Genomic DNA, 27,986 nt, shown 5'->3' on the forward strand with positions numbered 1-27,986 from the left:
TCCAACCGCACTTTTAGTGTCTCCCACTCCCACACAACCTCTTCATCCCGTCCTCTCTCTGTTGGTGTCCCTCAAGGCTCTGTCCTGGGACCATTACTTTTTTCTATCTATACATTTGGCCTGGGACAACTCATAAAGTCCCATGGCTTCCAGCACCACCTATATGCTGATGACACTCAGATCTACCTCTCTGGCCCAGATGTCATATCTCTGCTGTCCAGAATCCCAGAGTGCCTATCTGCTATATCTTCCTTCTTCTCCTCTCGCTTCCTAAAGCTCAATGTGGCCAAAACTGAACTGATCATCTTTCCTCCATCTCACCTACACTCTCTACCTGATCTATCTATTACAATAAATAACATCACGCTCTCCCCAGCACCCAAAGTTCGGTGCCTCGGAGTGACCCTTGACTCTGCCTTGTCCTTCATACCACACATTCAATCCCTCACCACCTCCTGTCGTCTTCAACTCAAAAATATTTCCAGAATCCGTCCCTTCATCAATTCTCAATCTACAAAAATGCTAGTGCATGCTCTCATAATCTCCCGCCTCGACTACTGCAACATCCTCCTATGTGGTCTTCCTGCTAACACGCTCGCCCCTCTCCAGTCCATCCTTAATGCTGCTGCCCGACTGATCCACCTCTCGCCTCACTACCACCCCGCTTCTCCTCTCTGCATGTCCCTTCACTGGCTCCCAATCTTCCATCGTATCCAATTCAAACTACTAATACTGATTTACAAAGCCATCCACAAATTGTCTCCTCCATATATCTCTGAACTAATCTCTCGCTACACTCCAAAACGTAATCTCCGGTCCTCCCAAGATCTCCTTCTATCCTCCTCTCTCATTCGCTCCTCATGCAACCGCCTCCAAGACTTCTCCCGAACATCCCCAGTCTTCTGGAACTCACTGCCTCAACACGTCAGATTATCTACTACACTTGCAAACTTCAAACGGAACCTAAAGACTCATCTGTTCAGAAATGCCTATAACCTTGAATGACCTCACTGCCCCACCACCGTGCGGAGCTGCCGCCCCACCACCGTGCGGAGCTGCCGCCCGACCACCGTGCGGAGCTGCCGCCCCATCTACACCCCACCTACTGTCTTCTCCCCATAATCCTATAGAATGTAAGCCCGCAAGGGCAGGGCCCTCTTCCCTCTGTACTAGTCTGTCTACTGTAACTTGTATATGTATTTTGTATGTAACCCCCTTCTCATGTACAGCACCATGGAACTAATGGTGCTCTATAAATAAATAGTAATAATAAATAATAATAATAATAATAATAATAATACAACGCAGTAATCAGAATGGCATTTTAATTTTTTAAAAAATGTTTTTCTTTAAAAAAAACCCTAATCCCGGAGGAGTTCAGTATTCTTTTCTTTCTGTATGCCATAACACATTTGGCCTTCTTTTAATCAAGCAATCCTACAAGTTACAGCTAGAGATGAGCGAACCTTTCAAAGTTCAGATCCCAAACTTCCCGATGTTCATCAAGCAGTTCGTCAAGCGATTTTGAACCCCATTGAATTCAATGGGAGGCCAAACCTAAGGTAGAGGTCAAAAAGCTTCTAAAACAGCAAAAATATGTTTTTACAGGGCAGACCCACTGTTTAGGCATAGCCATTAGCTTTTTAGACTATCAACAAAAAGGTCTTCATGTAATACTATATTTACTTTGCATTAACTGCAGAAGGACTGCTTGTTTAGCCTTGGCCAGGAGCGGACAGATCATTGGTGCAATCTGGAGAGGTAAGAAGGCCCATTTTGACCTCCAAAGCAGGTGTAATTGTGGATTATGATACCTTATTGGACTATGAAGGGCCCATATCCTGTTCTTGCACAAGGGTCTTTTGTCGTCTGTGCCCACCAGCGGCCTTGGCTGTCTGCAGTGAAATCAGCTGTATGAATGGGGAGCCGGCCACTGCTGCTTTCAATTGTTGTCATCCCTCAGCAGAGAGACGTAATAAATCTCTATGGGAAATCACTAAGAAATAACTGGGATCACAGCACAGCTGTCATTTCTTAAAGAGTCACTATCATTGTATTTATGAATTTCTTATTCTTTTCATAAATTATTACTACAAATGAAAATAAGAAACGTTATATATCTTAATATATATCAGAGAAATCTGCTTCTTCCTCCTCGTGGACTGATCTTTCACTCTCAATTCACAGATATCATTTACACACAGTAAATGGACCTAGAATCCATTAACCCTTGTCATACTCCAATTATTATACATATTCTCCTCATAACAAAAAATTCCATTGTAGCAAATTGGAATAGTGACAATATACCAAATATAATGGAAATTAACAACAAGCTGATACTACATCACAAATTTGAAAGGAAACATGGTACATTTAATAACTCATTCGGCTCTTACCATAAAAGATGGGGAGTATGGTTAGACAATTTAATAGATACTGGAGGACTATTGAATCCCAAATATATAGGTTGACTTCTACTACTCTCTGACAGTCTTATAAATTTATAGATTTTCTCAAAGAGACTCTACTCCAAAGATACAAAAACCTCTGTTCCTCACTACCCAACCCTCTCTCTCTCTTTTTCTATCTTTTCTCCTTTCCTTCTTTTCTTTACAACATAATAATATTTTTTTCCCCTCCTTCGTTACTTAAGGTTAATTCTCCCTTTTACTACTTACCCTTCCCACCTTTATTCCTAGGTTTGCCCCAATAAAGTTGTTCTTCCCTAATTTATCCTCCCTAACCCCGCCTTCCTTACCCCCTATATATACTAAATGGTTACTGTAAGTATACTTATTCATAATGTAGTCGAACAAATTTATTAATGAAATTAATTCTGTTTTATTTGTTCAAATTTAAAATACAATAAAAATGATTGAAAATCACAGTGTAGCACAGCTGAAGTAAGATGCGCCAAATCCAATAAGAGGCGTGCACCTTTCAATGGATTTGCCGTAACTTACAACTGCCATGTGTGCAGCCAGGGATATACTCCAATCAGTGATTGGAGTACATTTCTAGCAAAAAATGTGCCACTTTTTTCAAGCAAGTTATGATGAATGTGTGTGGCAGCCATGAGCTTGCACCGTTCCGCCCAAGCTCTGTCCACATTTGTACAACTAGGACAGAAAAAAAATCATAAAACATTTGTGCAACTAAGAGTTGCATAAAACATTTATGACATTTTAAAAATGTTTACATGAAAATGCTGGCAAAAACTCCTCAATGACTTTGAGTCCAGTTTGTACAGATTTTGCCATTACTGAGTTAGGAGATGACAGTTAGTGCACAAATAGTTCTATGGAGAGAGGGAGAAGCTACAGGCAGACACAGATATTCCACTGCAAGATCCCCTGCAGCGACAGATGATGTCACTGGTCTCTCTGTGATGTCATTTGACCTTTGGCTTTGGTCCTGTCATGTGACCTTTAGAATGTGATGATGTCACAAAGCCCTTTGTGATGTCATAGAACAATCATCAGAATGTTGCTGCAGCCTTACTATCGTCCATTTGTGTTCATCACTTAGTGGGTGAAGGCGATTTTTACTTGCGCTTAGCAAATCTTGGTGTTATATATAATATAATACTGAATAATAGAAGGCCTGTTAGAAGAGCAGTTCCAGACGCTATCCGAGAGCGCTCTAGAGGTGGACAGGACCTTCCTCAGCCCAGAATTTCATCTATGGAGCTGAATATGGAGAGTTTGAGAAAGAGAAAGAGAGAGAGAGAGAGAAGAGATGAGGTGCCAAATAAAAGGAGAAAAGAAACATCAAAGGGTGACAAAGATGGCACCAACCAAAGCCTTATCAAGGCTTTAAAAAGACCTAGAAGCCCGATACAGGATAGTATCGTGAGCAAGAGTAAAAGGGTAAAAGTGATGGGAGAAAAAGCTGATGATAGATCCAGCGGGTCCCCCAAAGCAAACCCTGAACTAAATATGAAGAGTTTGAGAAAGAGAAAGAGAGAGAGAGAGAGAAGAGATGAGGTGCCAAGAAAAAGGAGAAAAGAAACATCAGAGGGTGAAAAAGATGGCACCAACCAAAGCCTTAGCAAGGCTTCAAAGAGACCTGGAAGCCCGATACAGGAGAGTATCGTGAGCAAGAGTAAAAGGGGAGAAGTGATGGGAGAGAAAGCTGATGATGGATCCAGCGTGTCCCCCAAAGCTAACCCTGAATTGAATATGGACAGTTTGAGAAAGAGAGAGAGCATAGATGAGGTGCCAAAAAAAAGGAGAATAGAAACATCAGAGGGTGAAAAAGATGGCACCAAAAAAACCATTATCAAGGCTTCAAAAAGACCTGGAAGCCCGATACAGGAGAGTATCGTGAACAAGATGAAAAGGAAAGAAGCGATGGGGGACAAAGCTGATGATGGATCCAGCGTGTCCCCCAAAGCTGACACTGAGCAGCTGTCAGGTGAGTGCAGATCTAAGACCCAAAGAGTCCATAGCCCACAAAGTAGTATTTGACAGGATTGTGAACCTTTAAAATACCCCACCTATTATGATTGTTGTGTCATTTCTCTTTGATACCCCTTAATACAGGGGTGGGATTCAAATTTTTAACAACAGGTTCACAGTAAACCCCGCCCATTTGAAAACCACAGCCATTCAGTAGCCACACCCATTTTGTTTGCCACACCCATTTTCACGCACTTTCCTCAACCAAAAAATACAAGTAATTTAAAGTACAATCTCTTTCCCCTTCTACACCTTCACTCTCCTGTCCAGCACCAGATGTTTTTAAAAAATATTACTAAAGGAGCCCTGCTAAAATTGGAATGGGTGACCTTCCCCATACAGATCCCCTCCCATGTGGCCTCTTTCCTCTGCAGATCCCATCCCATAATGGCCTCTTTCCCCTTGCAGATCTCATCCCATTATGGCCTCTTTCCCCCTGCAGATCCCATCCCATTATGGCCTCTTTCCCCCTGCAGATCCCATCCCATTATGGCCTCTTTCCCCCTGCAGATCCCATAGCTTTATGGCCTCTTTCCCCCTGCAGATCCCATAGCTTTATGGCCCCTTTCCCCCTGCAGATACCATCCTATTATGGCCTCTTTCCCTTGCAGATTCCATCCCATTATGGCCTCTTTCTCCCTGCAGATCCCATCCCATTATGGCCTCTTTCCCCCTGCAGATCCCATAGCTTTATGGCCTCTTTCCCCCTGCAGATCCCATAGCTTTATGGCCCCTTTCCCCCTGCAGATCCCATCCCAGTGCTCCTTTTCCACTGCAGATCCTGTCCCATATGGCTCCTTTTCCCATATAGCTACCATCTTATGGAGCTCCTCTCCCCATATAGCCACATATAGCTCCCATCTTATGTGGCCCCTCTCCCCATATAGCCACGTATAGCTCCCATCTTATGTAGCCCATCTTCCCATATAGCCATATATAGCTCCCATCTTATGTGGCCCCTCTCCCCACATAGCCACATATAGCTCCCATCTTATATGGCCTCTCCCCATATAGCCACATATAGCTCCCCTCTTATGTGGCCCCTCTCCCCATATAGCCACATATAGCTGCCATCTTATGTGGCCCCTCTCCCCATATAGCTCCCCTCTTATGTGGCCCCTCTCCCCATATATCCACATATAGCAGCCATCTTATGTGGCCCCTCTCCCCATATAGCTGCCCTCTTATACAGCCCTCTCCCTGCATCTTCGGCTCACTGAGCGCTTACCTGCTCCAAGAATCGGCGGCCTCTCCTCTGTCTGCTGTCCTCGTCCGTGGCACTCTGCAGGCACGCTGACAGATGGCAGTAGGAGGAGCTACCTCTCCACGCTGCCGTGACCTCTGCAGTGTCAGCTCGTTGCTGCACGCCGGGTCAGGGAGACAGGCTCCACTCAACCCGGAAGTGCAGCGTGGAGGTACGGGATTTGTTTGTGTTAGAGTCTTAAAGAGACACTAACACAAATGAATACAGGGAGGAACCAGATCGCCGAAGCTGTTTCTTGCCGGTTCTGGGAACCGGCTGCTATTTTAACAACCGGTTCTCCCGAACCGGACAGAATCGGCTGAATCCCACCCCTGCTCTAATATTGTTCAACCCCATGTTGTAATTGCTATAAGAGGCCACATTAGCATTATATTGGAATAATACATCTTATCTCTCCATCAGGTACAACCCCAGCTGAATCCCCCATCATTGTGACTGGACTGGAGAGCTTCACCTTCCATAAAATCATTGGAAAAGGCGGATTTGGTAAAGTAAGTATTAGGAATTGTGGTGACGTCTACTTCATGTGTATGATGTGGAGCAGTAACATGACTCTAGAAACATCTCTGCTTCATATCTTCTCGTCACATCTCATGGCAGGATGGGCCTTTCCTTCAGTTCTAATGCTCTGTATCCTACAGGTAATATTGGCCACACATCAAGCCTCACAACAACAAGTGGCAGTGAAGATGGTAAAGAAGAGGTTCCTACTTGAGAACTTAAAAGATGATGTCCTGATAGAGAGACAGGTCCTGGAGATGACTAGGAAGAGTCCATTCATTTCTCGGGCTTTTTCCACCTTCCAGTCCCAGGTAAGAGGCTGAGGATCTAACAGCTCTGGGTCTTCAATATATTATATGAATGCCTGTCTATATGGCCATCTGTGTGCAATGTTCTTCTAGGCCACTATCATAGTATTACATGTATTATAACATTACCACCAGTATCTCATATCTAAACTATACCAGTAACACCTATTATCTCCTCTGTTTTATCACAGGACTACTTATTCTATGTCATGGAATATCTCAGTGGAGGAGACCTTCGAAACATCATGTCAACCAATGCCCCATTTCCCACTGCAGTCACCAGGTAAGACACATCATGGATATATTAGATGAAGATAATGGTAGTCAGGCTCATCTGGCTTTACTTCATTGTTAGTTTCTTAGTTTAGTTGATGAAATGTTGGATTTTGATGGTTTTCTGTTGGTGTTTTTTCTCATTAGATTTATTGCAGCTGAGCTGATCTGTGGGCTGCAGTTTCTCCACTCTAGAGGCATCATACACAGGTAGGTGCAGCACGTCTTCCACTGTCTAGACCTGGTATATAAACACATACCCTCATCCTCATGCCCCCTGTAGACATTTGATATCTCAGGCCATAATATGTCATCAGCCAGGCTAATATAATAATTACATTATGGCATTTTGTAAACTCTTTCCAGAGACATAAAACCGGGGAACATTTTACTGGACAGCAACGGTCACTTGAAGATTGCTGATTTCGGTCTCGCAGTAATGAACATCTTTGGCGATACAAAGACTTCAGATTGTGTCGGAAGCCTTATCTACATGGCTCCTGAGGTAAGGAATCATCTACATGTCCCTGAGTGATCACTGTGTACAAGGCTGGACATCTCCATGTCTTCTGCTGGCTAGACAATGTTCTTATTGTCTTTTTCATGTCTTCACAGATTCTTCAAGAGGAGCCCTACAACACGGCAGTGGACTGGTTCTCTGCTGGTGTGGTGATATACCAGATGGCTACTGGCAGGTATCCATTCTATGAAGGTAAATTTATTGAGACCATCATTGAGACAATAATCAATGATGATCCTCTCTTTCCAAAGGGATTGGATCCCCAACTCAAAGCCATCATTGAGGGGGTGAGTATAAAGACACATCTCAGTAATACAGCAGATATACTGTATGTAATTAAATAAACAATGAAAATGGAGGACGACTAGAGACTGAATAATCATCTTCATTATATGTTCCCAGCTCTTGGATAAGTCACCAGAGAGTCGACAGAAATTTGTGGACAACATAAGAGATCATCCATTCTTTAAGGAGATCAACTGGACAGATATAGAGGAAGCCAGATCATGTCCTCCATTCCAGCTATCCCCTGTAAGTATATGACCCAGAGAAGATGGTGGCAGCAGTACATTTCTGTTGTTTCTTTTTATGAACATCTCACTCTTGTATCTTCTCCCCGCAGCCACCAGTGATGACATCAGATACAATGAAAGACGTCCTGTCCTACACTGAAGCCTTTCATCCACCAATAGCCGAAACAGATCAAAAACTGTTCTGTGGATTCTCGTTTGCCAATGACGGATGGAAGGTCATAAAATCAATACCAAAGCCTGTAAGATCTAATCGAAGACCTGTAAAAACGCATCGCAGGTGAGTCAGTGTAAATGGGACGGGAATAAGGGGACTTTTTAAGGCCCATCTCTTAGGACGGCTTTGCACGTTGCGTCATTGCACGTGCGATGTCGATGGGGTCAAATCGAAAGTGACGCACATCCGGCGTCGCAGTCGATATCGCAACGTGTAAAACCTTTTTGATACGATGAACGAGCGCAAAAGCGTCGTTATCGTATCATCGCTGCAGCCTCCGACATTTCCATAATGCCGATGGTGCGACAGGTACGATGTTGTTCCTCGCTCCTGCCACAGCACACATCGCTGTGTGTGAAGCCGCAGGAGCGAGGAACATCACCTTACCTGCCTCCCGGCTGCAATGAGAAGGACGGAGGTGGGCGGGATGTTTACATCCTGCTCATCTCCGCCCCTCCACTTCAATTGGCTGCCTGCCGTGTGACGTCGCTGTGACGCCGCACGACCCGCCCCCCTAAGGAAGGAGGCGGGTCGCCGGCTAGAGGGACGTCGCACGGCAGGTATGTGCATGTGAAGCTGCTGTAGCGATAATAATCGCTACGGCAGCTTTTACTAGATATCGCACGTGCGACGGGGGCGGAACTATCGCTGCAGCATCGGTAACACATTGTTACCGATGTCGCAACGTGCAAAGCCCGCCTTATTCTATGAATCTGTCAGCAGAGTGTACTGTGGAAGCCTCTTACTGACTGCCACTTACATGTTATCCCTTTAGAACAGTCCCAATTTATGTATCCTATTGGCATATAACAATTATTTCTAACCTATTATCTCTCCCGGCAGGACATTTGGCAGTATTTTGAAGGACGTCTTCCACAGGATCTGGAGGAGGATAAAATCCTGGAAGTGAACAGCTCTGAGAAATGCTGTTCACCGGTTCCTATTCCACCAGCACTAGGAGTATCCTGAGGGCCATGACCTGCAGTGTAGCCATATCTACTCCTACGCCCTGCCATAATCAGGGCTAGGGGTTGTTGCTGCATCTGCAGGGTCCAAATACAAGAAGAAGCTGAAGACCATAAAAATCCTACCAGGAGTCAATAATATGACCGTGGACCAGCACTACAAGACAACATGTTGACTTGGGACCCCAGGGAAGGGCTCTTATCCTTAAGCCATGGAGCTGTACACCATGAAAATCCTACCAGGAGTCAATAATATGACCGTGGACCAGCACTACAAGACAACATGTTGATTTGGGACCCCAGGGAAGGGCTCTTATTTTTAAGCCATGGAGCTGTACACCATGAAAATCCTACCAGGAGTCAATAATATGACCGTGGACCAGCACTACTAGACAACATGTTGACTTGGGATCCAGGGAAGGGCTCTTATCCTTAAGCCATGGAGCTGTACACCATGAAAATCCTACCAGGAGTCAATAATATGACCGTGGACCAGCACTACAAGACAACATGTTGCCTTGTGCCCCCAGGGAAGGGCACTTATCCGTAGGCCATGGTTCCCTAGAGGTTTCCCCACGGGGGTTTTTCCTCTCCTGAGTGCCGATGGATAAATACAACAAGAAAATGGCAACTTATAGTCCTTTTGCCCTCGGTGGAGCTCACACGACTAGTGGCAGAGAGGAACCTAAGAATTTAAAAAGATATTTACTAGCAATAAACAAAACCATTCACCATCATGTGCTAGTAGTAGTAGATTTATTTTGTATCTTCATGGATAAGTATTTTACATTCCACCCCTTAAGAGCATGGGGTGCATGTAATGTGGTGGTAACGTGTATCCACTTTTCATTGGTACCATTTTGGATTATATCAAACTAGTCAATTTTTAAATCTGTTTTTGGAGGGGTGAAGGAAGGAACAAATGATTTCCTGGTGTTTTGGGGGGGGTGTTCATTTGTGCAGGAGAGATAATATGTAAGTGCTATAGTTTTAAGTGGTTACAGGTACAGCAATTCCAGCTGTTATAGATAAAGGTGTAAAGTGCAGGTACACGTCAGGCTGAGCTCCTGGTGATTATCGCTCACTGCTTCACTCTTCCTGGCTACAGTTTTCAAAAATGTCTTCTATTATTTTGTTTTATTCATAAAAGGTCAAGCAGGGAGTAACACCTTGGTATAAATCCTCCTTCACTCCCCAGATTTCCATACGATAACACCTGTCCATTCCTAAGATGACACTTCCACTGGCTACCAGGTGCATGGCCTTGGCATGCTAGAAGAAGAAAAGGTTGGATCTCACTGGCTATAAAATCAGTCCTTTATTTCATCTGTTGAAAGTCAGTGGGAAGGAGAATGTGGGGTGCTCTAAACAATGGCGGCCATTTGCGCGTGTCCTCACGCTTCAACAGGTCACAACTTCTTGCCAACCTTTTCTTCTTCTAACATGAGTGGAATTTTTACGAATTTTAGTTTGAGCATCACTGAGGGTGTTACACCCCCACAGACAGCCTAACAGGCATAGTAACAGAACGCACTGTAAACAGGTTTTTGATGTTGGACAACCTACACTACAAGTATGGCCTTGGCTACTGACCTCTATTCAGCTTCTTCCATTACTGTACATGTATGGACCTCTGTTCAGCTTCTTCCATTACTGTACATGTATGGACCTCTGTTCAGCTTCTTCCATTACTGTACATGTATGGACCTCTGTTCAGCTTCTTCCATTAGTGTACATGTATGGACCTCTGTTCAGCTTCTTCCATTACTGTACATGTATGGACCTCTGTTCAGCTTCTTCCATTAGTGTACATGTATGGACGTCTATTCAGCTTCTTCCATTACTGTACATGTATGGACCTCTGTTCAGCTTCTTCAATTACTGTACATGTATGGACCTCTGTTCAGCTTCTTCCATTTCTGTACATGTATGGACCTCTGTTCAGCTTCTTCCATTACTGTACATGTATGGACCTCTGTTCAGCTTCTTCCATTACTGTACATGTATGGACCTCTGTTCAGCTTCTTCCATTACTGTACATGTATGGACCTCTGTTCAGCTTCTTCCATTACTGTACATGTATGGACCTCTGATCAGCTTCTTCCATTACTGTATATGTATGGACCTCTATTCAGCTTCTTCCATTACTGTACATGTATGGACCTCTATTCAGCTTCTTCCATTACTGTACATGTATGGACCTCTGTTCAGCTTCTTCCATTAGTGTACATGTATGGACCTCTATTCAGCTTCTTCCATTACTGTACATGTATGGACCTCTGTTCAGCTTCTTCCATTACTGTACATGTATGGATCTCTGTTCAGCTTCTTCCATTACTGTACATGTATGGACCTCTGATCAGCTTATTCCATTACTGTACATGTATGGACCTCTGATCAGCTTCTTCCATTACTGTACATGTATGGACCTCTGTTCAGCTTCTTCCATTACTGTACATGTATGGACCTCTATTCAGCTTCTTCCATTACTGTACATGTATGGACCTCTATTCAGCTTCTTCCATTACTGTACATGTATGGACCTCTGTTCAGCTTCTTCCATTAGTGTACATGTATGGACTTCTATTCAGCTTCTTCCATTACTGTACATGTATGGACCTCTGTTCAGCTTCTTCCATTACTGTACATGTATGGACCTCTATTCAGCTTCTTCCATTACTGTACATGTATGGACCTCTGTTCAGCTTCTTCCATTAGTGTACATGTATGGACCTCTATTCAGCTTCTTCCATTACTGTATATGTATGGACCTCTGTTCAGCTTCTTCCATTACTGTACATGTATGGACCTCTGTTCAGCTTCTTCCATTACTGTATATGTATGGACCTCTATTCAGCTTCTTCCATTACTGTACATGTATGGACCTCTATTCAGCTTCTTCCATTACTGTACATGTATGGACCTCTGTTCAGCTTCTTCCATTAGTGTACATGTATGGACCTCTATTCAGCTTCTTCCATTACTGTATATGTATGGACCTCTGTTCAGCTTCTTCCATTAGTGTACATGTATGGACCTCTATTCAGCTTCTTCCATTACTGTATATGTATGGACCTCTATTCAGCTTCTTCCATTACTGTACATGTATGGACCTCTGATCAGCTTCTTCCATTACTGTACATGTATGGACCTCTGTTCAGCTTCTTCCATTACTGTACATGTATGGACCTCTGTTCAGCTTCTTCCATTACTGTACATGTATGGACCTCTGATCAGCTTCTTCCATTACTGTACATGTATGGACCTCTGTTCAGCTTCTTCCATTACTGTACATGTATGGACCTCTGATCAGCTTCTTCCATTACTGTACATGTATGGACCTCTGATCAGCTTCTTCCATTACTGTACATGTATGGACCTCTGTTCAGCTTCTTCCATTACTGTACATGTATGGACCTCTGTTCAGCTTCTTCCATTACTGTACATTTATGGACCTCTGATCAGCTTCTTCCATTACTGTACATGTATGGACCTCTGTTCAGCTTCTTCCATTACTGTACATGTATGGACCTCTGTTCAGCTTCTTCCATTACTGTACATGTATGGACCTCTGTTCAGCTTCTTCCATTACTGTACATGTATGGACCTCTGGTCAGCTTCTTCCATTACTGTACATGTATGGACCTCTGTTCAGCTTCTTCCATTACTGTACATGTATGGACCTCTGATCAGCTTCTTCCATTACTGTACATGTATGGACCTCTGTTCAGCTTCTTCCATTACTGTACATGTATGGATCTCTGTTCAGCTTCTTCCATTACTGTACATGTATGGACCTCTGTTCAGCTTCTTCCATTACTGTACATGTAGGGACCTCTATTCAGCTTCTTCCATTACTGTACATGTATGGACCTCTGATCAGCTTCTTCCATTACTGTACATGTAGGGACCTCTGTTCAGCTTCTTCCATTACTGTACATGTATGGACCTCTGTTCTACTTCTTCCATTAGTGTACATGTATGGACCTCTGTTCAGCTTCTTCCATTACTGTACATGTATGGACCTCTGTTCTGCTTCTTCCATTACTGTACATGTATGGACCTCTGATCAGCTTCTTCCATTACTGTACATGTATGGACCTCTGTTCTGCTTCTTCCATTACTGTACATGTATGGACCTCTGTTCAGCTTCTTCCATTACTGTACATGTATGGACCTCTGTTCAGCTTCTTCCATTACTGTACATGTATGGACCTCTGTTCAGCTTCTTCCATTACTGTACATGTAGGGACCTCTGTTCAGCTTCTTCCATTAGTGTACATGTATGGACCTCTGTTCAGCTTCTTCCATTAGTGTACATGTATGGACCTCTGATCAGCTTCTTCCATTACTGTACATGTATGGATCTCTGTTCTGCTTCTTCCATTACTGTACATGTATGGACCTCTGTTCAGCTTCTTCCATTAGTGTACATGTATGGACCTCTGTTCAGCTTCTTCCATTAGTGTACATGTATGGACCTCTGTTCAGCTTCTTCCATTAGTGTACATGCATGTGTGACGCCCTGGACCCCCAGGGGTCACAGAACACTAACATCACACACACACACACCCTTCCCTGGTTAGGTGACACCAGTCAATCAAAATCCTTGTTGCCACCCTCCAGGCTTGATGTCCACACCAGGTGGGGCGGAGCCAGGCGGTTGACCCCACCCACCGAGGAGTTCACAGGCCTGGAGGCGGGAAAAAATAAGAAATAACGTTTGGAACTCCATTCTATGTCTGAACTGGGTGCAAAAACCTAAAAAACATCACTATGGGGAGATAAGGTATGCACACCAGTGACTATGGAAGGGGAATACATGGAATAGCAGAAACTGCTGTGTGAATACTGACATGAAAAATTCAATAGCTATGTGTAAGAATGAAATGTGAAAAATGGAATCTGCATTACTGCCATGAATAGATGAATAAAGAGAAATTTAGCTACTGAATTGATCAATGCAGAAGAGCCCCAACACTACGCCAAAGTATTTCTCTACGTTGGGGTCCCTAGCTTGTGTGTGTCCTCTCATGCAGTTAAAAAACTTACCGTGTATGGGAGGCTGAGACCCAAGCTATATATGCGTATCATGTGGATTGGCAATAGGTGTGTGTGGGGAGGGTTCACAAACGAAAAACAACTAACAAATAAGAATAATGTATTCACACAGCAGTTTCTGCTATTCCATGTATTCCCCTTACATAGTCACTGGTGTGCATACCTTATCTCCCCATAGTGATGTTTTTTAGGTTTTTGCACCCAGTTCAGACATAGAATGGAGTTCCAAACGTTATTCCTTATTTGTTAGTTGTTTTTCGTTTGGGAACCCTCCCCACACACACCTATTGCCAATCCACATGATACGCATATATAGCTTGGGTCTCAGCTTCCCATACACGGTAAGTTTTTTAACTGCATGAGAGGACACACACAAGCTAGGGACCCCAACGTAGAGAAATACTTTGGCGTAGTGTTGGGGCTCTATTGCATTGATCAATTCAGTAGCTAAATTTCTCTTTATTCATATATTCATGGCAGTAATGCAGATTCCATTTTTCACATTTCATTCTTACACATAGCTATTGAATTTTTCATGTCAGTATTCACACAGCAGTTTCTGCTATTCCATGTATTCCCCTTACATAGTCACTGGTGTGCATACCTTATCTCCCCATATGGAGGCGGGAAAAGACAGTAGTTTGTGGTAGACAGTGAAAGTGAGAGGAGTAAAAAACTGTTGGTTTCTGGGTTGGAGCCCAGGCACGTTCAGCAAGGTCGGCAGACGGTGGTGGCCGTCTGCAGGAGTTGGTGTAGGTCAGCGGAACTGTAGGACCGGGGAGCAGATTGAAGCCAAGCACCAAGGCAGGGTACTCAGACCCCGACCAGGCTAGGAGCTGCCGTAAAGGTCAAATTGTCTGATTGCGGTCTGGACCTCAGGGGTTCATTCCCAACCAAGTCCCGTCAGAAGGCAACAGCCCAACCCGTCCGGATAAGTGCCACCGCCAAGGGCCAGATATCCAAGGGCCAGCGCCTGCGGGCAAACGGGCTCTCCCGATACGTACACGCCGGGGAGCGGACTACCCTTGGGAAGCCATAGGAGTCAAACACACTTACACAGGTGCAGGAAAACGACAGCCACCATCAACCCGTCCGGGGAGAGTGAGAACACCGCAGCAGGCTGTGGGCCCTGTCCATCCAGCTGTTTGGTTTACCAGAGACTCTGTCCTTCTGTGTCTGAGTGAGTACAACAGTGCCATCCGGCACCGCACTGCACCGCAACATTGCACCCGTGCCGACGCTCCTCCCCGCATCGGCACCTGCACCTATACCTCCTCCCTACTCTCCAATCGGGGCCCCGAGACCAACAGCCCCCTACTAACGGAGGGGCCAACACCTCAGCTGCTCTCCGCCATCGCTCCCGGGATTCCCCGTCACCAGCAGCGGTGGTGCCCACCATCACAACCCGTGGGTGGCGTCACGACCGAAATCCTCAAATATCCACCAAAAACCTCCCCTTTTCACTCGTGGGCGAGGAGGCGCTGCTCGACCCCCGAGTCCGGCCCCGTGCTCAAGCCACCGAGGAGCAGAAGCACCGGACCCGAGCGCCAGCGATCCCAGGCGAGCGGCGTTCCCACCCCTCCGCCCGCATGTATGGACCTCTGTACCGCCCCGCGGGCTCGGGTGCGATCGCCGAGTCACTCGGATCCGTGCTCGTACTGCGGGTGGTGGCTCGAGCCTCTCACGGACCCGAGGGTCACGTCGCTCTGCAAGGGAGTTGACACTACACGCGGGGACTTGGGTGAAGAGTTCCACGGCGTGGAGGGGTGACTGTTATGATCCGGAACTGTGTAGCCCCACAGGTGTTGTGTCGGTGCATTACCTTCAGGGACTCCACGTAGCTGGATCTGGTCACAGGTAGGAGATCTTCTTCTTGTCGTGACGCCACTCTCAGTATTGCGGCCAGTAGGGACCGCCACTGCAGGTTGAGGGTCGCCTGGGGCTGATGGTGTGTGCAGTTAGTTGGAATAGCCTCCTGAGAGTGAGGCAAGCCCCAGGGCCCGGTGTAGATGCGTAGTACTACAAGTCGCAGAATGACTCACACAGGCAGAACTGTCTTTCAAGGGCTTTACTCACATTTGATGGCAGGGTGAGTAGCCCGGGCGTAGCTGAGATGAACCAGGTGGGAACCAGGTATCCTTCAGGCTGACTTTATGAGGGTGACTACCAACTCGCCTTCCTTAGCCCTTGGTGGTTTGGGGTGACCCCGACTTTGAGTCCCTATGGGGGTCACCCAGGGAAGATGCTGCAGCCTCTCTCCCCTTCGTTCGCCGTGTGCTTGTCGCCTGGGCCAGATCACTCCAGCTTCTTACCTCCTGTGAGCTATGGGCCCTAACTGTGGCTACGTGGCTGCGGCTTTTTGTGGTGTTGTGGCGTGGGCTTTGAGAGCCCCACACCGGCAGGTTTAGCAAAAGAAAGCTGGATCTATCTCCGCTTCGGGATCTGCCGCCCGTTTGGGCCTGGTACTCTCTAGCAGTCTCCTTACTTCCCACTCCGTGCTCTCTCTTTAGCTGAAGATGGATTTCGGGTAGCCCTCCTAGTTGACCGTTCTCCCCCGTCAGTAGCCACTGCGCGGGCGCTGTTAGACAGCAACAGCCCCACAGGTCTGCTCCTCACTGAGCCCTATGGAGTTCTGCTCTAACTGACTCACTGCCCCTCCTCTCCTGTTCTTGCCTACGCCACCTAGCAACCAGACTCTCTTACCACACCCCTTGAGAGGAGATGGAGGCTTTTGGCCCCCTCCACTATTCCAGTGAAGGTCAAGGCTTTTCCCCCTCCTGGGATCCCCAGGGGTCCTCTCATGGGTACATGTGTGAGACCTGATCACTATGCGCCTGTGTTCCACACCCCGGTCAGCCTTCTGGATTACCTGTATTGTACTGTCCCCAGCATGGGTGCAGTACTCAGTGGTGCCTGACCAGGTCAGGGGCGCCACATTCCCCCTTAGTTATCACCAGCACGTCCTCGGGCTGCAAGACAACATTTTAAAATGCATAAAACAGTAAAACATGTTAAAACATTTAAAAGCACCAGGTACCATACATCACCACCCTCCACCCACAAGTCCGTTAACCCACCCAAAACCCTTTCACGTTGGCCGCGGCTTCAGCCACTTCTGGCAGGATGTAGAGGCGGCTTACATGGGCTGGTGGTTTCAGGGTATACCTGGCCTGGTGGATCCGCGCCTTCAGCCTCTTCTGGCAGGATGTAGAGGCGGCCTCCACAGTTGGTGCTGACCAGGTACCCTCTTTGTGGTGGAGAGCCAGGCCCCATAAACAGGCATGCTCTCTGGTTGCAGGTGAGCCAAGGCCCTATATACGGACGGGCTCCTCCTGGTTGCAGACGAGCCAAGCCCCTAAACAGGCTGACTCTGGTGGTGGTGGTGCCCTCTGGTGTAACTATTTACACTGCGAGAGTTTGTGGCCATAGCCAGTTCATAGCCTTAAGGTTTATGGTTTTCTCACAATAGCTTTTGTGGGCACATGCTTAAACGTAAACGTTGCAAAACAAACTTTTTCAAACTGGTCAAAACTTGCTGTACTTCACTTGAACTTATGCAGATTCCTCTTCACCAGGGCTTGGGCCTGTAGGGCTGCGGCACCTGTTGCTTTCTTGGCCTCTTTCTTCATCTGTTGTTGTCTCATCTGCAGGTTCCTTGTCTCTGCTTTCTCTATCTTCATCTGTTTCCTTTCCTGTATCTGTTTCTCTTTCCTGTAGCATGGGGTGGCTGTAAGGTTTGCTGGTACATAGTGCTACGTCAAGCGCGTACAGTCCTCTTTCGCCTTGATGCATGGTAAACTGTACTGAATCCCCCATCTTTAGGTTTCTGCCAGGGTGTCCTCTAGGCAGATGAGCGCTCACATCTCTTCGGTTGACAAATATCCCTTCTTTGATACCAGGGGCTACAATGAATCCATATCCACTTTTCAAATTGAAATCCTCCACTACTCCTCTGCAAAGGGGTCCTCTGACCTGGGCTTTGGCTCTTCTCAGGAACCTTTTCTCCTGTAGGTCTCTGGCTGTGACTTCTCTCTGCTCTGGAGACTGTGGTGCAGGGGACAGCGTTGTTCTGTTGCGACGCCTTGTCTTGCGGGCTGGGTTTTGCCGGGCTGTTACTTCAATGCCTGCAGGGCCCCAGGTGAGGTTTCTGGGCTGGTCTTCGTCAGCAGACGGTGTCAAGTCCTCCTCATCCCAACGGGAATAGGGTAACATCTCCGGCTCTGAGTATTGCTCCACTGCCGGTGGCTCCGGAGTCAGCTCCTCAGCTGCCTGGCCTCCTCTCCCCCTTAGTTCTTCTTGGCACTCCTTTGGTGGCAGTGCTGGGGATGGGCTTTCTTCAGCAGGCCCAGGCGGTGGACTCTCTGGCGTGGTTGCTGCAGGGGTTGCCGGAACCCTCTTGGGGGTGTGCGGAGGGAGCAGATACCGATCCACCATCTCTTGTGGGAACTGGGCCTCTAGGTCAGCCTTCAACTTCCAGTATTCGGGGTCCTCTCCTATCAGGGTCTTCCTAGCAGGGACCTCTTTGGACTGGGGAGCGGTGTCTGCTCTGGCCTTGCAGGCCGGGGTAAATGATGAGGTAATCTCTTCTTGGCGGGCCGCGCCTGGCATGGCGGCGGCCTGGTCTTGGCGGGCCGCGCCCGGCATGGCGGCGGCCTGGTCTTGGCGGGCCACGCCCTGTTTGGCGGCGGCCTGGTCTTGGCGGGCCGCGCCCTGTATGGTGGCGGCCTGGATCGGCGTCGCTGTCGCGATGGAATCGGTGCAGGCTGGGATGGGCGTCGCTGCAGGGACCGGGTCTTGGTGAGCCGAGCAGGGCATCGCTGCGGCGGCCGGGGCTTGGCGGGCCGCGCCTGGCGTGGCTGCGGCCTGGTTCAGCACCTCACTTGCGGCGCGGACGAGCGTTGCTGCGGCGGTGGGGTCTCGGCGGGCCGGGCCTAGCAGGGCGGCGGCCTGGGTCAGCGTTACGCCTGCGGCGCGGATGAGGGTCGCGGTGGCAGCCGGTTCTTTGCGGGCTGGACTGGGCGTTGCTGCAGGGACCGGGTCTTGGTGGGCCGAGCAGGGCATCGCTGCGGCCGCTGGGGCTTGGAAGGCCGCACCTGGCGTGGCTGCGGCCTGCTTCAGCGTCGCCGCACCGGACGCCTCTTCGGGGACCGCGGGCGTGGCAGCAGGGGTCGAGGCACTTGCGCTGGCCGGGGCATCACTCGACTCACCCACCGGTGGCAGCATCGGGGTCTGCGTCATCGCCGTCCTGTCTGGCACTCGGCGCGCGGCTCTCCTTTCATAGGCCCGAACCGCCGCGGTCATCTCCATCATTTCCATTCGTTCTTCCCGGATCTGCTCCACAACCCGGGTCTCCAGTCGGTCGCAGAACTGGGCCAGCTCCCGATACCACCAGGCAGCGGAGCCCGGTTCTGGATTTCTGCGGTCAGACGCCATTTCTTCTGCGCCCTCTTCTGCACGACTCTCCAGCTGTGGACTCGCCGTTGCCTCTGATAGCAAGCTGTTCAGTTTCTGCTCTGCCTCTTTCAGCAGCTCCTCTCCCAGCAGCAGGCTTGTGGCTTCCTTTCTGTCCCGACGTCTCTGGACGCCTCCGCTCTCTTCACAAGCGAGGTCAGAACTCTGCAGGGGATCTCTGGGTAGCCACACCTCTTCGTGGGCGGTAACTTCTTCCAGCGCGGGCTGCTGTTGTTTTTCAGCGCGCTTTTCATGGTGGCAATATGGCGGCGCTTCCAATTTTTCAAGCGGACCGCCCAGGCACATGGTCACCTGTCTGAACAGGTCTAGTCCTTATCCTGTTCTTGCCTACGCCACCTAGCAACCAGATTCTCTTACCACACCCCTTGAGAGGAGATGGAGGCTTTTGGCCCCCTCCACTATTCCAGTGAAGGTCAAGGCTTTTCCCCCTCCTGGGATCCCCAGGGGTCCTCTCATGGGTACATGTGTGAGAGCTGATCACTATGCGCCTGTGTACCACACCCCTGTCAGCCTTCTGGATTACCTGTGTTGTACTGTCCCCAGCATGGGTGCAGTACTCAGTGGTGCCTGACCAGGTCAGGGGCGCCACAGAACCATGGAGGACCACCACAAATCATTGGTAAAAGGTGACAAGAGCATTGGCAACTAATCTGGCCGCCATCCCCTTACTAACCATCAACACTAGAATTAGCCGAGGGGTGAACTAACATCCTGTGCACCGCAAACCCAGCCGGAGAACTATCTATCCTAAAGGAAGGAAAGATGAATAACTCTCTGCCTCAGAAAATATATAAGAATAGCAAGCCCCAGTGGCGTAGCTAGGGTTTCAGCTCAGGGGGGGGAAACATCTGAGTGGGCCCCTTACCAGGTAACCATGATAACTATGGTGGCGCAGACTAATCGTGGGTATAGTGGAACCTCGGCAGATGACACTGATATTACCGCTGTATGGTGACTATATAGTGGTAGATATCAATGCTGCAGCACATACAAGATATCACAGTGCAGGTATAGATGGTGACTTACAGCTGACGTTCTTTCGGATGGAGTTGTTCACCTTTTCTGTGTTTTCCATCTGGCCCAGACCAACATGACGACTTCTTCCAGCCACAACTCATCTACAGAAATTACAACAAAGACACATTTGACTCCTCACACTTCCGGCACCGAACCCCATCTAATCCCAACCTGCACAAACCCCTCATCCTGCCGTCACCCAAATACTGAGCCACTGCTGTCGTGTGTGTCCCTATTACTGCACCTGCTGTGTGGCACAAAAACCATGCTCCTCTTACTGCCACACATAGTAATGCCACCCCTGTGCCCCCACATAATAATGCCACCACTGTGCCTCCACATAATGCCACCACTGTGCCCCCCACATAGTAATGCCACCACTGTTCCTCCCACTTAATAATGCCACCACTGTGCCCCCACATAATAATGCCACCACTGTGCCTCCACATAATGCCACCACTGTGCCCCCCACATAGTAATTCCACCACTGTGCCTCCCACTTAATAATGCCACCACTGTGCCCCCACATAATGCCACCACTGTGTCCCCACATAATGCCACCACTGTACCTCCACATAATGCCACCACTGTGCCCCCACAAAATAATGCCACCACTGTGCCTCCACATAATAATGCCACCACTGTGCTCCCACATAATAATGCCACCACTGTGCCCCCCACATATTAATGCCACCACTGTGCCCCCCACATATTAATGCCACCACTGTGCCCCCCTCATATTAATGCCACCACTGTGCCTCCCACATATTAATGCCACCACTTTTCCCCCACATATTAATGCCACCACTGTGCCCCCCACATATTAATGCCACCACTGTGCCCCCCACATAATGCCACCACTGTGCCCCCCACATATTAATGCCACCACTGTTCCCCCGACATATTAATGCCACAACTGTGCCCCCCACATATTAATGCCACAACTGTGCCCTCCACATATTAATGCCACCACTGTGCCCCCCACATATTAATGCCACCACTGTGCCCGTTACATGGTAAAATGCCTCATTTGTGCCCTCTAAATGGTAACATTTCCCCCTAGAAAATATTAGTGACCTGTGTAAGTGCCCTAGAAAGGTGCCCACATATTGTTCCTAGAAAGTAATAGAGCCCCCAGTGTGCCTTTCACGGTCACAATACCCTGACTGCCCCTATAACAATAATGGTTCCTAAGTGTCCACTTAACATTTAGTAATGTCCCTCCCATGTACAGTTCGTCTATACACAGTATGAAGCCCTTATACCTCCCCTATACACAGTATGATGTTCCCATGGCTCCCCTATACACAGTAAGATGCCTCTACCCCTTCCCTATACATAATATACTTCTACACCTCCCCTATACACAGTATGATGGGCCTACAGCTCCTTACAGACACCTGCGTACAGCCGTATACACATACACACACCTGCGTACAGCCGTATACACATAGACACCCCTGCGTACAGCCGTATACACAGACACCTGCATACAGCCGTATACAGACACCTGCATACAGCCGTATACACAGACACCTGCGTACAGCTGTATACACATACAGACATCTGCGTACAGCCGTATACACATACTGACACCTGCATACAGCCGTATACACATACAGACATCTGCGTACAGCCGTATACACATACAGACACCTGCGTACAGCCGTACACACATACACACACCTGCATACAGCCGTATACACATACAGACACCTGCGTACAACCGTATACACATACAGACACCTGCATAAAGCCATATACACACACATATATACAGACACATACACAGATATAGTCACATAGAAGTGTATACATATTTGAAAACATTCACATACAAATAATCATACACAAAAGACAGACACAATCCTATACACACAGACACATACTGGAGGTGCTTTTTACTTTTGATGATTGGGGGACACTTCTTCTCTCTCGTGCAACCACAGACTTGTTTCATGGCATGGTAAATCCCTCTAAACTAAAGGACCTGTGGTGACGTCACGCCCATGTGATCAGAAGGGGCGGGGCCTCAGAAACGCAGGTGATGACAGAAAGAAACTCCAGGTGTCCTGGAGTTCTTTATGATAGAAGCGGGGACCGAGGTAAGACCTCCAGATGGAGGGTGCAGGGGGGCGCAGGGGGAGAGGGGGGGGCAAAGCCTACATGATTATAGTGGACGGGAGGAAACATGGCCACGCCCACTAACAAAGCCGGTCACGCCCACTACCCAGTCAGCTTCTAATTACTGGGATGCAGCCACAACACTGGATGGAGGCAGCGCGCGCTGCATGACGTCATTATAACGCACGTGGCCGCGCACTGTGCATGCCAGCGGCCGGGTCTCCTGTACTATGCGGCGGTCAGCACTGTCTGCGCCTGTCAGTGTGGCCGGCCACATCATAGTACAAGAGACACGGCCGCGCGCAATTCACTCTGCGCGGCCATGTGTGTTATAATGACATTATGCAGCAGGCGGCCCACGGCCGACCCTCAACAATAGCTGGGAGAGCAGCCTGGGGGGCAATTGCCTCCCCCCCCACTCGGCGCTGAGGGATGACGTCATCATGGTGGGACTTTGTGTCCTGCGTGTGCTCTGTCATCCGCAGCAGCGCAGGGAGATCATGTCTCCTCCGCACTGCCGCAGAGGTTAACTATATCGGCGCGCTGTGCACGCTGATATAGTTAATGGTATTGCAGCTCCGGGTGGGCCCCCTCTGAGCACGGGGCCCGGGGCGGCGGCACCCTCTGTCCCCCCGCTAGCTACGCTACTGGCAAGCCCCCCACATTCAAAGACTGCGGTGATATAGGAAAAACACAATACACAGATAGATGACAGGATTAGAATTAGCCACTGGTAAGGTACCACATCAATTAGAATAAACAGCCGGGGTACGAGAAATAAAACTTAACTTTTAATATATTCCTTAAAAGAAGCCGGAGATCCCAACCTCAATTAAAATGTCATCTAAAAAAGCCAGAACAACACACAGTTCCCCTCAGCATGTAGGAGGAGTTCAAACGGCCAGAAGGTCACTTGTTAGTTTCAAACGGCCAGAAGGTCACTTCTTAGCTGATAACAATCTGGTAGACTGACCACTGTATATCTGTAAAAACAGGGCAGCTACCAACAGGATATGGACCACCTCAGTACCACTGGGTCACAATAAATCACTGTTTTTAAATGGAGAAAAAGTGGAATGGTCTCACCCAGAAATAATCCATCCACCTTTTACCCTAGAGGATCCTCATAGCACTCAGGGCGTCCCAATGGTCCTTTCATGGACTGAGCATATGGTCCCCTTGTTAGGAAATGAGGTCCTAGTATCCCCGTTCTCTTCTGTTTATTCTAGATGACAGGATTAGCAAAAGGTGAGGCCCCCACTGACTAACATAGGAAAGGACAGGAAAGGGACTGATGGTGGCCAGAGTAAAACCCTGCAAAATTCCAAATTCCTGATAGTACAAAAAGGCCCTCAGATCGCACGATCTGAACTCCGTCCTATACCAGGTGCTCTTGTCATACCAATGAACAGAAAACAAGAATCATAACAAATTCAAAAAAAGCCACAAACACATGCACTTAAAGGAGCTATACTCCAAACAGAACTGCAGGGAGTTCCCCAGCCAAGCAACTGAGGGGGAAAATCCCTGCATGCAAATAAACTGAAAACAACCACAGCAAATGACAAACCCAGATAAGAGCAAAAGAACCAAACAATAAATAAAGAGCAAGCACTTATCTGGGGTAGATGTGGTGTGGAGCAGAATTAAGCAGGCTGCTGATACAAAGAACAACTGACATCCGGCATAGCCTGCTATCAGACCAGGATTTAAATAAGCAGAGAGGTAACAAAGGAAACGCCCATTGCACAACACACCTGGTCCAAGTCCAAACCATTCCTGGCCACCAGAGGGAGCCTCCCAGCAGCCAAAACATAACTTTCACAACAGTACCCCCCCCCCTTGAGCAGGGGTCACCGAACCCTCACCAACGCCACCGGGTCGCTTGGGATGAGCATGATGGAAGGCGCGAACCAACCTGTCCGCATGAATGTCAGAAGCCACAACCCAAGAGTTATCCTCCTGCCCATAACCCTTCCATTTCACAAGGTACTGAAGTTGACGCCTACTGCGAGGGGAATCCAGAATTTTTTCAACCTCATACTCCAGATCCCCTTGTACCAAAACAGGGTCAGGAGGCGCTGCTGCAGGAACTGTTGGCTCCACATGTTTCTTTAACAAGGACTTATATAAGACATTGTGAATCTTAAATGATGCAGGCAAAGTCAAACGGAAAGATACAGGGTTGATAATCTCCGAAATCTTATAAGGTCCAATAAATCTGGGCTTAAATTTAGGAGCTGGAACTCTCATTGGAATATTTTTAGAGGACAACCACACCATGTCCCCTACTTTATTTCAAATCTGTTTTATTGATGAAACTGTTGTCAACATACAAACATATCATTTGTGCAATTACAATACATAAACATCATTTTCTCAATGCCGGGATAACATCCAGAAATTGTTACATTACTAAAATTCTTGGAATTCTTCAAATTATCTTTGTGCTATTACCATACAACCACTTATAAATTATAGGTCAGAATTCCCACTTCTTTTGACTTCCCGTATCCTAATATACTCATTCTCCTTGTGTGTCTATTGTCTTATCAATTATTGATAAATCTTTTCATATAAAAAATGAAACTAGAAAAATGCAGATTAATGTTCAGAAAAGAAAGAAAGAAGAGGAAAGATACAAGCATAAAGAAGAGGAAATTAGAGAGAAGGGGGGAGAGGGGGGAAAGCAAGAAAAGAAAAAAGGGGGGGGGAAGAAATGAGACTCCCCACCGTTTCTCAGTTCAAAAAGCTCGCCAAACTCTCCACAAACTCTGGGGACTCCATGAACATAATCCATGGTCTCCAAACTGTAGTAAATTTTTCTGTGTTCCCATTTAGTTCTGCTGTCAGCTCCTCCATTCTCTGGAGGTTTGTCATCTCCTCCAACCAATCCAGCACCGTAGGGCATCTAGTCTGTTTCCAAAATCGTGGGATAATGATACGGGCAGCTGCCAGGCAAAATCGCAACATGTCCCTTTTTTGTGTTTTAATAGCTCCTGGGAGCATAGAAAGAAGAGCAACCTGGGGGGATTTTTCTATTTCACCTCCGCTCATCTTTTTGTACAGGTAGAACACTGAGTCCCAAAAGGGTTGCAGCTTAGTACAGCTCCACCATATGTGTAGCATTGTACCTGTGTCTGTGCCACACCTCCAGCACACATCAGACACAGAGGGAAATATAGCATGTAATTTAGTCGGGTAATGGTACCACCTTGTGAGAATTTTATAACTTTTCTCTTGAGCGGCGCACGCCAAGGAAAGCTTGTGGGTCCACAGGTACGCTCTGCTCCAATCGTCCTCCGGAATATCCTCTCCCAGTTCCTCTCCCCACCTACAGACAAAGTGAGGTTTATCCACCCTATTTCTCTGGTTCAGCATTTTATAAATGAGTGAGATGCCATGTCCAGGGGATGACCCCTGTAAAAATATTTTCTCAAAAGGAGTAGGGGGTGTCCTCATCCTTCTCTCCCTGTCCTGGTACGAGAGGAAAGATTTCAACTGCATACAGTTAGGTCCAGAAATATTTGGACAGTGACACAAGTTTAGTTATTTTAGCTGTTTACAAAAACATGTTCAGAAATACAATTATATATATAATATGGGCTGAAAGTGCACACTCCCAGCTGCAATATGAGAGTTTTCACATCCAAATCGGAGAAAGGGTTTAGGAATCATAGCTCTGTAATGCATAGCCTCCTCTTTTTCAAGGGACCAAAAGTAATTGGACAAGGGACTCTAAGGGCTGCAATTAACTCTGAAGGCGTCTCCCTCGTTAACCTGTAATCAATGAACTAGTTAAAAGGTCTGGGGTTGATTACAGGTGTGTGGTTTTGCATTTGGAAGCTGTTGCTGTGACCAGACAACATGCGGTCTAAGGAACTCTCAATTGAGGTGAAGCAGAACATCCTGAGGCTGAAAAAAAAGGAAAAAATCCATCAGAGAGATAGCAGACATGCTTGGAGTAGCAAAATCAACAGTCGGGTACATTCTGAGAAAAAAGGAATTGACTGGTGAGCTTGGGAACTCAAAAAGGCCTGGGCGTCCACAGATGACAACAGTGGTGGATGATCGCCGCATACTTTCTTTGGTGAAGAAGAACCCGTTCACAACATCAACTGAAGTCCAGAACACTCTCAGTGAAGTAGGTGTATCTGTCTCTAAGTCAACAGTAAAGAGAAGACTCCATGAAAGTAAATACAAAGGGTTCACATCTAGATGCAAACCATTCATCAATTCCAAAAATAGACAGGCCAGAGTTAAATTTGCTGAAAAACACCTCATGAAGCCAGCTCAGTTCTGGAAAAATGTTCTATGGACAGATGAGACAAAGATCAACCTGTACCAGAATGATGGGAAGAAAAAAGTTTGGAGAAGAAAGGGAACGGCACATGATCCAAGGCACACCACATCCTCTGTAAAACATGGTGGAGGCAACGTGATGGCATGGGCATGCATGGCTTTCAATGGCACTGGGTCACTTGTGTTTATTGATGACATAACAGCAAACAAGAGTAGCCGGATGAATTCTGAAGTGTACCGGGATATACTTTCAGCCCAGATTCATCCAAATGCCGCAAAGTTGATCGGACGGCGCTTCATAGTACAGATGGACAATGACCCCAAGCATAAAGCCAAAGCTACCCAGGAGTTCATGAGGGCAAAAAAGTGGAACATTCTGCAATGGCCAAGTCAATCACCAGATCTTAACCCAATTGAGCATGCATTTCACTTGCTCAAATCCAGACTTAAGACGGAAAGACCCACAAACAAGCAAGACCTGAAGGCTGCGGCTGTAAAGGCCTGGCAAAGCATTAAGAAGGAGGAAACCCAGCGTTTGGTGATGTCCATGGGTTCCAGACTTAAGGCAGTGATTGCCTCCAAAGGATTCGCAACAAAAAATTGAAAATAAAAATATTTTGTTTGGGTTTGGTTTATTTGTCCAATTACTTTTGACCTCCTAAAATGTGGAGTGTTTGTAAAGAAATGTGTACAATTCCTACAATTTCTATCAGATATTTTTGCTCAAACCTTCAAATTAAACGTTACAATCTGCACTTGAATTCTGTTGTAGAGGTTTCATTTCAAATCCAATGTGGTGGCATGCAGAGCCCAACTCGCCAAAATTGTGTCACTGTCCAAATATTTCTGGACCTAACTGTATATTCCATCCAGGAAATCTCTCTCCCTGTGGCCTGCATGGAAGTATAAGTTGGTAGGGTGTGTCCCTGGAGCACGTGACAAAAACGAGTATCATCCGCCCGAGTAAAT

General features: G+C 47.3%; 1 protein-coding gene across 1 annotated transcript in view; it reads left to right on the forward strand.

Annotated features, from left to right (window-relative positions):
* Positions 1-4,355: 4,355 nt before the first annotated feature.
* Positions 4,356-27,986, forward strand: part of LOC142285450 (ribosomal protein S6 kinase 2 beta-like) — a 61,264-nt gene continuing 37,633 nt past the window's right edge. Inside the window, exons 1-10 of the mRNA XM_075333272.1 lie at positions 4,356-4,419; positions 6,130-6,218; positions 6,369-6,539; positions 6,728-6,819; positions 6,957-7,019; positions 7,176-7,314; positions 7,425-7,616; positions 7,732-7,860; positions 7,952-8,101; positions 8,920-9,036. Coding sequence (XP_075189387.1) covers positions 4,356-4,419; positions 6,130-6,218; positions 6,369-6,539; positions 6,728-6,819; positions 6,957-7,019; positions 7,176-7,314; positions 7,425-7,616; positions 7,732-7,860; positions 7,952-8,101; positions 8,920-9,036 — 1,206 coding nt within the window. The remainder of the gene's footprint in view (positions 4,420-6,129; positions 6,219-6,368; positions 6,540-6,727; positions 6,820-6,956; positions 7,020-7,175; positions 7,315-7,424; positions 7,617-7,731; positions 7,861-7,951; positions 8,102-8,919; positions 9,037-27,986) is intronic.

This window comes from Anomaloglossus baeobatrachus, chromosome 2 (genome assembly GCF_048569485.1).
Source record: "Anomaloglossus baeobatrachus isolate aAnoBae1 chromosome 2, aAnoBae1.hap1, whole genome shotgun sequence".
Lineage (NCBI taxonomy): Eukaryota > Metazoa > Chordata > Amphibia > Anura > Aromobatidae > Anomaloglossus > Anomaloglossus baeobatrachus.